Here is a 12,011-nt window from a genome sequence, read left to right as displayed (position 1 = left end):
CAATAGGCACCACATTCAAGATCACTAGAATCCAGGTAGATAATAAAGGTTTCTCAAAGATTTGCCGCTGTGCGACCCGCGTCGGTCATATCTACGTTCGCACCGCCCTCTCTTTGTCGGCGTTCCAAGCGCTTGCGCATCTAGTTTCATTTCCTTCCGCTCTCCCGTGACGGCAGTCTCGTCGAAACGTCACGCGTCTCCAGTTTCCTCTGGCTCCTCGGTCGACCCGTCGTCCACACGAATGTACACGAAAATGCAGACAGACAAGTTCCCGTTCTCCACTTGGAATTTTACTTCCCTGCTGTCTTCGTAATTGAAAGGCCGCGTATAGTCCGGGCTCCCGAGGAGCAACGCGCCTACGTGCGAAGTGGTTTCACTGGTCATCCACCTTCCCTGAGTGGAATGGCTCGTGAATCTTTTAAACTGTGTTCTTGTACTTCAAAAAGGACTCTGTAGCGAAAGGAACGCGATACTGTAGAGGAATGTTTGGCTAGTGTGTGTGCCTGTTCGCCTATATTTCTTTCTGCACCAGCGACTGTCAAAAAAGAGATTGTGTCGGGCGAGACGCTACCGTTTAGTTTAAGAACTTGCTCCCACGTTCTTTTTGATGTGATCGAGCGGTGTATGGGCGACAAGTAATTTTCTCAGGAATTTTTCTCAGCACCGCGACGCATGTGCCATGCCATGCCTCTCGCCTTTTTGAAATCGATAAGGTTGTCGTGCGCTGGATACCTACGAAAAAATCGAAATTTTTTATTTAGTTTCTTTTTGGCTTTCTTGCATTCCCGTGTGTGCCAAACTTTGTGGTTTTGTCGATCTATTCTAGGGGACTGAGGGATTGCTATGCATGCGACATCTATGGTACAGGTTGTGATTATTTCATTTAGTTCGTCGACATTACGAATATCGGAAAACGTTTTATGGAGACTGGCCTTTTCTTGAAACAGTAACCAGTCGGCTAGGTGTAGCTTCGAGCAGCGGAGTTTGCTCTGAATGGTGCGTGGTTGGGTTGACAAGCTTATCACGACAAAAAGGTGATCGCTTTCATGGGGGTTATATAGAACATCCCAATTAAAATCTGCGATAACTGACGAAGAACTAAAAGGTAAATCTAAGCAGCTTATTTTTTCTGAGCTCAGGGAGCAGTGCGTGTCTTTCTTTTTTTCCTTTGTTGAATAGGCATACATTATTGCACAGGATAAAATCTTCTAAAACACAGCCTCTAGTGTCCGCTTGCGCACTTTTCCAGAGATTGGATTAGGCATTAAAGTCCCCAACAAGGAGGTACAAGGTGTTCGTTGTTCTATAAGTGATTCTATGTCATTAAGTGTAACTGTTAAGTGCGGTTCAAGATGCATAAGACATAGTGTGAGTCTTTTAAAATAAAGGCCAGTGACTACGACAGCTTCGTATTTGGCTTGCAGCTTCATTCGCGAGTTGCAACACCACCGTGCACTATAATCGCCCAACCCCAGAGAGCCTACCTGCTTGCTCTCGGTCGCCCCGAAAGACTTTGCACTTCTTCAAAATGCCGTGTTTGGGACATAGGTTTGGTCTCTTGGAGACAAGGCTGTTGGCAAGAATTTATGTCTTTGATGTCACCTAGACTATGCATCAAGCCTTTGCAATTGGTATGTATGATGAATGTCATTTTAAAGCAAATAAAACTGTTAACTTAAGCGCGTGAGCTTATAAGTCCTAGGCGGCCTGTATTAACAAATTGATTCCTCTTATCAAGGGCGGTAACCGTTCAAGTTACCTGTCCTTTTTTCGCCGCAGTTACAAGAAGCCTGTCCTTCTTTGCGCGTTCCAAGGAGCGCGGGTTTTTTGGCGTCGATGACACCGTGGTTCTTGGGTCGCCCTCCATCGCCTTCTCTGAGGCGCTGGATGATCGAGAGGCAGGAGCCGAGTCATCCTAAGACATCCCGTTTCAGGCCTTGACGTTCAGTTTAGCCTCGGGACCTGCGGAACAGCTGTCTGCAGGGCCGCCTTGGGTGATGGTGGAGCAGCACTGGCTGCTGCCACCAAGTGGGCGAATGGAGTTGCTACAGGACCGCCGACTGTGGCCCCTGTAGACTCCCGAGGCCAATGTGGTGCTGCCCCCTGCCGCGCCAAATCGGTATAGCTCATTTGAGGTAAGTGTTTTAGCCTTCTCTTCTCTTCACTGAAATAAATTTTTATTTTACAGTGATTGCGAAGATCTTTTTCTGTTGTCTTTTCCAGCAAGGGCTGCTCCATGAGTAATCTGGATGGTCTCCCTTGCAGTTGACACATTGTGCACAAGCATTGCATTTGTCAGAAGCATGGTCGTTGGCACTAAACTTCGCGGATGTTTATTTACCCCTGCATGATTGCGATGCATGCCCGAACCTCTGACACTTGAAGCACCGCCTCGGGTTTTGGTATGTATGGTCTGACGTTGATTTTCAAATATCCTGCGTCAAGTGAACTGGGTACAGTATGCCAAATGTCAGTATCATCAGTATCACGCGTTTTGTGGGGATCTGTAGGTCATTTCGTCGCAGTATTATTCTTTGTACCGTAATTACGCTTTGCTCCTGAAATCTTTCAAGAAACTCTTCGTCTCCCATGTTCAGTAAGTCTTCTTCTGACATTGCTGCCCTGCTTGTGTTGAGTGAGCGATCCGGACAAATTGACACGCGAATATCGCCGATACTGGTGAGTTCTGCGAGCTTTTCAACATGATCTTTCTTTGTCAGTTCAAGGAGGAGGTCTCCGTTTGCCATCTTTGAGGCCTTGTAGTCAAGTCCGATCGTGTTTGCTAGGCACTTGGATACTAGGAAAGGTGACAGTTTTCTTACGGCTGTGTTGCCTTCGCTATCAAGGACATGGTACTTTGGCAAGGTGTCTATGCTTTCTTTCAAAAAAAGAATGGAAGGTTGCTTCTGCGCACCCTTTTTTTTTAGACGGTGATATTGAAGGAGGAAAATGGATTTGCCATGTAAGTCTTCTTGATTTCGGCGCGATGGTGGCCGACCACCACCGAGCCCAACAAAGCGACGCTACAAGGCTGGAAATACCCGCACACGCCAGCCATGAATCCTCGCTATAACCTTTTATATATATATATATATATATATATATATATATATATATATATATATATATATATATATATACCGAAGACTGAATATATTACCCGATGTTAACCCTTGAGGCCAGGCAACTTAGAAATAAAAGGAAGTGAGTAGAGGACGGGAGGGAGAGATTGAAAGAGAAAGAAAGACGAAGATTAAAGGAGGAGGACATGAAAAGACGACTGCCAATTTCCTCCAGGTGGGTGACTCTGTAGGTGCCGTATATGTGAATCCGAGGCCAAAGAGGTGTATTGCCTCCACCTCCAGCACCTTAGAGGTCCAAACACCCGGCGTTGGCTCAACTCTCAGAATCTCCCTTTCCCCAGACACGGCTAAGCCGCGCACGGCTGCACGCGGGAGGGTCCAACCCTCGTGTGCTCGGGTACGTGGTGTCGCAACCCACCAAACGCCTGCTGACGCAGACGCCCCTGCGGGGCAATAATTTATGGATTCGGTAGGTGCCACTATAGTGCCCAGTCAAAAGCAATCATTCAAAAAGGTTATGTCCCACGGTGACAAAGTAAGTACAGAATACTTACATGTAGGTGGAAATGTGTCGTACTTCACTGTGCACAAACCTGCCATCACCATTCTTCTCTCAACAAGCGTTACAATTTCCTTCTTCATGATAACACCGTTGCGTAGACGTCTCACACTGTGCAGCCACCCAATTTGTTCTTTCCATATCGGAATAGCCTGTTAGCCGTGCAACGCGTAAACATCAAATATGCGCGACATTTAAGGTTATGACCTTTACGGAGGATAAACATTAACACATATACTACATGAGATTGCACGTTGCATGGGACGAAAGTAAACATATTGTACGCACCGCCGTTAGTTCTACAGGATTTAATTGCTCGTTTAAATAAAGCTTCGCTTGACATCCCAACACGTGCACGGGATCTACATTACTTTTTATTACCTTGATTGCTTTCGTTACATAAATTTACGTACTGGCAAATTTAACCAAATACATCCAGTAACAACAAGTCCTGCTTTCCCGCGGCAAAGGCGTGTGTAAACTGAACTGCGGTGTCTGTTAAGCTTATTAATCCGACCTATAGCAACCATCACATTCATATTCGCCAATAAATGGCCCTATGAGCCAGTAGGCTCAACAGTGCAAGCTGTGTGGTTACAGAAGCGAAGCCGCGTTGCCTTATGGTAAAATATGCGTAATACCAACAAACAACATTATTTCGTGCTTTGATCAGCATACTTGATCAGTATGCTTTGATCCTTATGTATATCTACAGCATATCTTCTAGTCATGGCTGTAAAAAATTAGCGGCTTAACCACCATCGGACGTCGATCGAGCCACAGTCATGTGCATAATACGTAAAGTTGCCTTTCTCAATAGCGAATCATTCGTGAGGTTTTTAGGTAGTCTTTCTTACTTCTTTTTTTTTCTCTCTGTGTTTTTCTTTTTCATTTGTATTAAAGTCATGTGTGGCTCCCTGGTGGTATATGAGCTGATAAGGGTGAAGAGTAAGAGCCGACATGTTCGTTATTACGGCAGCAATGCCCGCCCTTGTTAACGCCGAAAAATCTGCGAGAAGTCCGGTACTTCCGGAAAGCATAATAATAGCAGTATTCGCTCATCTGAAACTAAGACGTGACTGCGGTCACCTCCGCGCTTTGAGCAAGTTGTGTTTCCAGACTCCATCGCACTGGGCAGTGAAATCACGATTCGTCAACCTTCGCGGTGGTAGCGTTCCACTCGTCGGTCTCAACGGCTTTCGATGGCGTGACCTTGGTGAGCGGCGAATGCGAAAGGCCCCTATCTTGCCAGTCCTTTCTAGGAGCATGCAGCCAATCCTCTGTCGCGTCAACGTCGGAACTATCTGCCTTTGAGGACTCGTCGTGGGCCTCCCACTCAGCATTAATCAGAGCCGTTGACGCAACGGCTTCTTTGGCCGCAATGAAGGCAGCGGACCTCGTCATCTCCGTCCGGGTGTTCGACGGCGACAGGTGTCTCGGAAAAGATGGCATTGCGGTATTTGGATGTTGCTCGTGCGCCCTCCTCCTCCGCTTCGGAACGGACGTCGGTAGCATAGAATGGAAGCCCTCGGTCCACGACGGAGTCGTTGGGGTTACGTCGACGGTTGTCCCGTTCCCGACGCCAGTGGCATTCAAGCCCTCGGCCTGCAGTTCGCCAGCCTCCTGCAGATCCAGTGACATGATGACCATGCCGACGACGATGAGCGCCATGGCAACCACGCTCACGGGGAAGAACCACATGTTGCGCCTGCGCGCAGAAGGGAGCAGCGTCCAGTCACCAGTCATTTAAGCCCATCGGCTATGCGCAGAGCCGTCGTGCTAATAGTACTTTCCCACTGAGAACACAGCTTGCTTACGCTACTCAAGTGACAGCGCAGGATACAGCATACAAAGCGTTAGCTAAATTGAATAATTTGATTCACCTAGGATGCTTCACCTAGGATTCACCTAGGATGCTTCGCGCCAGTTTTCTTAGGACTGAAGTAATCACTTTCAAGGAAAGTCGGTGATTGTATTTAACTGCTGCCGTAATCGCAACACAAACGTTTTCACTGTGCAATGAAAAACAAATGAACTTTGTTCAAAGCAAACGTTCTCGTTCTGGGTCGTAGATAGCACGAGTTTTTGTGCCTGCTTGCAGTTTTCTGGAGGGCGCCTAATTTTCTTTTCCCTTGGTGAAAAACGCTACGAAGGAAAGGAAGCTTAGAGTGAGGTGGAACGTAAAACTCCCTAATTTAACTTTAATTTTTTTTATAACAGATATGTAATGGCCGTCGCCAGAGCATCACACTCCGCGTGCAGCCGGCAAGACTAAACTAGACGCGACAGACGAAGTCGGTTGTGCCTAATTGTTAAAATTCGGAATTGGTTGCTATTTGCCCGTCACCGTCACCACGTGGCTTTGAGTCGTTACCAGCGAGAAATGTGGCTGTCATATGGCTTTTCGTAACACAACTCTTACAATAATTGCTGGATAAAATGTTTAAAGAAACCATTAAAGCATGCTTCATCAAATAATAATAATAATATATGGGGTTTTACGTGCCAAAACCACTTTCTGATTATGAGGCACGCCGTAGTGGGGGACTCCGGAAATTTTGACCACGTGGGGTTCTTTAACGTGCACCTAAATCTAAGTACACGGGTGTTTTCGCATTTCGCCCCCATCGAAATGCGGCCGCCGTGGCCGGGATTCGATCCCGCGACCTCGTGCTCAGCAGCCTAACACCATAGCCACTGAGCAACCACGGCGGGTATGCTTCATCAAATAGGAGGGCGTTGCTGTAGTATATGGATTTCGTAACACCACTCTTACAATAATTGCTACGCAAAATGTTCGAAGAAACCACAGGAGAATCCTTTATCAAATAAGAGGGCGTTTGTGTAGCACCTCGTTATTAGCTGTCTCACATGTGCAATTTCACCTCCTATGAGTGATAATAAGATCTCACTTTGCGATTACGCGAACATGAATTGTGTTTTACATATATTTTTCAATCTCATAGCAAAAATATAGTAGCAATTTCGCATTGACAGCCAAAGCAAAGTAGTGAAGAACGTAGTTGGTCGGTAAAGTAGTGATCCTGGCATTATGGGCAGCACACGTTGCAGATAACATTCACTGACCAAGTAAACATGCGTTGCTTCATGCACACAAAAGGAACAGAGTAACTCAGTTTAGGTGATCGCAAGCACTGGGGCGGTCACCACACCGGCGTGCGTGTTTCAAAGCGAACGTTCCCTCCTACCGCTCCCTTCACTCTTTCAACTTTGCCACGCCTCCCAAGACTGAGGATGTCACGTGACCTCCAACACTGGCTGCGCGGACAGACAGCGCCCATCAAGCCACGAGTGCCACCAGTATTTCTCGGCGCGCCCTATTATACACGCTCGCTTCCGCACGTGCAGGACGTCACGTGACCATGTCGCAAAGCATGAGCAGTGCGTCGCTGAGACTTCATGGCAGCGGCGGCGCTGACGCTGACACCAAGTGTTAAATATTAGTACAGTTGCTACCCAATGATATTCAACTGGTAGTCAACCCTGTGTGTTGCCGCTACCTTTTTTGCGTGTGTTCTCGTCACTGTGGCACTAATGTATGCACAGTGTAAACGACACGTTAAAATACTAGTTAAAGTGCATTAGGTGGTTTATCCTTGCTTGGACTCTTATCTGAATGACCAGAAAAGAAAAGAAAAAGAACCTTCTACGATCGATGCAGATTGCGACGCGTTTATCGTGCCCACGTCAGCATTTTTCCGTATAATGAGATAATAGACAGTTTTAGTATAGCGTAAAGCAGCAAACGCAAAGAGTTAGCGTTAGCGTTAGCGTTGCGTGCACCACACTGCACATGCGCTATACGTAAACGCTGCTGGAGCTCTTACGTACGTACGCTATTTTCAGGATTTAGCGTTGAACGCTAACGCACGCAAGGGGAGCCTTACGTACGGCAAGATGGCGGCGCCAGTCGAAGTGAGAGCAGCCCGCTTCGGATCTATCGAGTCGTCTGCCTGCACTGCTAGGCTCTATCCTTCCCCACTAATGCTCGTGTTCGCCTTAGATTTGTGTGATGATGCTTCGGCAGCGGCGCACAGGTGACAAATGGGCATTGTTTGCGATATACGTCCTCGATTAGCCGGGCAGTAGGCTTAACTAGAGGGTTTGCTAATGTTTGCTCATGTTTGCTGTATCCGCCTCGAGATGGCGCCCAAGTGTATTTCGCTCGTTCGCTTGGTGTAGAGCCGCATGTGAAGCCGATGCATGTCATCTTTTCCGCGGCAAAACACAGTAGTGTGGTCGGTGCTGTGGTCACAATGCGTGTGCGTTTTACCAACGACGACGATATGAACCTCGTGAAGGAGGTTTTCGCCTTGAACCCATTCGGATGGACGTCAAGGTGGGCGTCCGTTGCAAAAAATTGGAAAGAAGTGGTAATCCGCTTTCTGGAAGCGAAATTGCCGGCGAAACGTCCCCTCCGGTATAGCTTCGACGTTGAGTGGATCTTGAGGACACGTATAACCTGCGCGGTCGCTCTCATTCCCGAAGCATGAGGGCGTCTATGTCAGGCCAACTTAATAAGGACACGTAATATGGGTCCCACAGAACACTCGATCGCGGCATGCCAAGATTAATCGGTGTGTTTCGCGACTCTCGACAAAACAACGCTCAAACCAAACACCTACATGCGTAATTAACGCACGACTGTGGCTTTCGATAAGCTTGACTTAGGGACACACTTGCGGATTCGGCATTGGATAAGCTCGACATTTCCTGTGGATTTGGCTTTCCAGTACTTTGTGTTTTTACATCTAGATGGCGCTGTATTTGTTTGCGTTAACGTTAACGCTTTTCTCCGTTCCGCTATTCTAAAACACTACCTTGTGCCGCGCAGTGCAGTCTTTCTTTGCGTTAGCGTTGCGTCGCACGCTAACGCTAACGCAAGGATTTTACGCTATACTAAAACTCTCTAATATTATTTTGCCCAATGCAGTAATAGGTTGAGTTGGTTGGTTTTTGCTGAAATGCATGTTTACTAGCGCAAAAAACTTTGACACAGAGTATAGATGTTCAGTTCAGTTAAGTTCAGTTTTATTTCCTTAAAGACCCCTTTGCTAGAAGTATTACATAAGGGCTCGGTACAGTTTGATAACGCAATATAAGCACAGGTATACAGAAAAGCTGCGCAAGAAAGATACATTTTCGCAAGTGCATAAAAACAAAGAATAACGCGTGAAAAAAGCAGGTTATTTTGCAGCCAACGAAGACACATTTTTGAAAAACAATGTCGGGCAAGTGATTTGAGCGACTGGTGGGCAAGGGCGTTCCAGTCTGATGCTGTTCGGGAAAAAAAAAAGAGGAGGAAAAAGTAGTTCCATGGGAGCGTGGCCGCAAGACTTGTTATGTGGCCCAGTTCGTAGCGATATGCCTGCGGGTGGTGTGATATATCGCTCGTTAATTAGGGAACGTAAAAGAACTTATGAAATAGGCAAAGGCTGGCTGCAGCACGGCCTTTGCAAAGCGCTAGATTTTCAAACTGCTAAATTGACAAGTGATGCGAACGTCCTACAAGTGCATGAAGCAATCCTTACGTGTTTGTACTTATAGGAGATTCCCTGTCACGTGCAAATTTAATAGTTTGAAAGTCCAGCGTGTTACCCGAACTCTTTCACCTGCGTCTAAGTTTTCTGCGCTAGCAAAGGTGCATTTCTGTCAAGTGACTAACTTCCATGGTTTCCTATTAGCATCGCTGCAATTCATCAACGCACTCACCAGTTCCAGACGTATACGGTATTTGGTCGCCGCACCAACGTGAGTTCCCGGTCGCCGGGCAAGACCAACGGCGGGAAAGGCTGCCGCTTCAAGGGTTTGAATAACCCTTCCGAGGACGTCGCGCTGACCGGTACCTGACCAGCAGTCGAACTGGTCACGCTGTCCGAGGAGCTCGCCCCACCCTTGGCCTTCTGCTGGCTCGACAATTTCTCCTTGCTTGAGCTCGCCGACCCCGACTTCGTACCGGAAGAGGGTCCCTTGCTTCCTTTCTTCTTCTTGCCTCCGGGCTTGTCCTTCTTTTTCTTTCCTCCGGACTTGTCTTTCTTTTCCTTGCTTCCGGACTTGTCTTTCTTTTTCTTTCCTCCGGACTTGTCTTTCTTTTTCTTGCTTCCGGACTTGTCGTTCCTCTCCTTGCTTCCGGACTTGCTTTTCTTTTCCTCGCTTCCGGACGTCTCCTTGCTTTCCTCGCTTCCGGACTTGCCGTCCTTGACTTTGCTTCCAGTCTTGTCCTTACTTCCTTTTCCTCCAGGCTTGCCCTTCTTTGCTTTTCCTGCGGACTTGCCCTTTTTCGCCTTGGCCATTATGCATACGGGGCGGACGCTGCTGCCGCCAGCGCGTTCCGGTCTGCTCCTCAAAACAAGGCGTTTACCCACTACGGGGGGACTGGTCGAGAAGCCGCCGGTTAGAACCGAAGGACGTAGAAGAGCCAAAAAAATGTAAGACAGAGAAAATTTGAAATTATGGATGCATAAGTACAACACGCTAACTACAGAGAGAGAGTGATATTAGTGAGGAAAACATATCGCTTACAAAGGGAAGCTACCTATCTGATGGTACAAAGACAATTTCGAACATCATGAGCAACATCGAAATAGATCCACTCGTTAAGGCGACAGCCTTAAGCGAATCGTTGCAATGGCTAATACCTAAAAACGCGACATCTAGTGGAGTGGTGAAAGAAATATCATCGTCAGCAATGGCTCACACCAGTAGCTAAGCAAATGTGTAATGGCTCACACCCCCTTAAGGCCGAAGAAGCCGAAATGCGAAAGCGCCAACGTGGAGAGGAGGCCGAAGCTCGTAGACTACAGCTTGCCACACGTGTACTTCACACTGCGGCTCGTTATGTCTTGCAAGAAGTCTAACCCCTCCGATCGTATAACAAGAGCACAGCACGCTTTCACCTTCATGTGTTACAGTAGTGTAGCATGCTGCCGAGCTTTCTATTATTTCTTGAAATCAGCCTGATATTCCGTTTCTAACGGTGCCTGTCGCAAATGGTAATGCAAACGTTTTCGTGGCGAAATTCCAGTTGAGAGGCTTTGCTGGAGATAAAGCAGCCGCATAATTAAAAAGAATACCTAGTTGTCCGAATGCAACTTCGTAATATCCGGCATAAAATTATTCAGAACCTATCTCATGATGACAGTCAGCGACAAATCGTTAAACGGCCGCAGCTTGCACAAGGTGGAAAATAATTCAAAATAAAGATGTTACTTTCACAAGTTATACAGTTGAATTCATTGAACAAAAACATTAGGCTGTTTGTTTCCTCTTTCTTAGCCCATTGTTATGACTGTTAAGAAAGCGCTTAGGTTGGTTCTGTGGAGCAATCAATAAGTGCTGTATCATTATCAAACGCGATACAGCATGCAGGCATGGGTATTTTCCTGCAGGAGATGAGAAATTTATTTCGCCACGGAAGAAGAAATTTGGTGACAAATTAATATCTTTGTACAAGGTGCGCTCTTCATTAGCGCCATGAGTGGTGATAAATGGGCACTGTTATAAAAATTGATAAAGCATGACAATATTCGAGCAATATTTACGATCAATGTGACATACAGCCTTCCATATGTTCCAGTTAATAACAGCATCCCCAAATACCTCTCGGAAGAAGGGGAAGCTTCTTTTGTTTAGGGCTTGTGTCCAATTCTTAGCATTATGCAAAGCGAAAATTGAAATAAGACCAAGGTCTATAAATGATCCGACTTAGATACTGAAGCTGTAAATTAGCATATCTGTAATGAGGCCATCAAGTTTTATGGAGACTTGAACTAGCTGTACTTGCGAGAAATTCTCTATTTTAAGGGTAATGTTTATTGTTCGAAGTTGTATTAATAATTCTGCTATTATCTTAATTTCTTCTGAAATATATATCCCTTTTTTTTGACATGGTAATAAAATATACCAAACTGCACAGTGTATCAAACGTATGCAATGCCTCACAACTTTGACTCCCAAAATAGCAAGCCAGAATCTCTTTAGAAAAGTGAGGGTCTGCTTAGCGCTACGTCTCAAAACAGCGATGATCATTCCTCGGATGCGTCCCACGAGGCACTCCTTTCATCAGCGCGCGGCCAGGCGGCGACGGGGTCCGACATATACTGCGACACGCAAATAAAGGAGCGCACTTCCAGGCGACAACCTCCGCCGTCCTTCGTGGAAGCGGTAGCTACAGCGAAGGCCACCCTACCTCAACCTGTTCCTGACAAGCGGACCGTCCTAAAGATGAGAGCCCACTAATTGATAAAGGGGGACAATGCCGAGGACTTCCGTGGGAACGGCGTCGACATCAGGTTCCCAGTTTGCCACGTGGTTGCTTCGTATGCCGTGGCGATCGCGCCACATTGGAG

General features: G+C 46.8%; 1 protein-coding gene across 1 annotated transcript; it reads right to left on the bottom strand.

The window, feature by feature from the left end:
* Positions 1-4,151: 4,151 nt before the first annotated feature.
* On the bottom strand, positions 4,152-9,956 carry LOC140213320 (uncharacterized). The gene is made up of 2 exons (XM_072284535.1): positions 9,376-9,956; positions 4,152-5,350 (listed from the first exon to the last, which is right to left on the bottom strand). The coding sequence occupies exons 1-2, from the start codon at positions 9,954-9,956 to the stop codon at positions 4,786-4,788; spliced, it is 1,146 nt and encodes a 381-aa protein (XP_072140636.1). The 3' UTR covers positions 4,152-4,785.
* Positions 9,957-12,011: the final 2,055 nt, after the last annotated feature.

Source organism: Dermacentor andersoni, chromosome 9, assembly GCF_023375885.2.
Source record: "Dermacentor andersoni chromosome 9, qqDerAnde1_hic_scaffold, whole genome shotgun sequence".
Taxonomy (NCBI): Eukaryota; Metazoa; Arthropoda; class Arachnida; order Ixodida; family Ixodidae; genus Dermacentor; species Dermacentor andersoni.
Note: the sequence above shows the minus strand (reverse complement) of the source record. Positions and strands in the feature narration are given on the sequence as shown.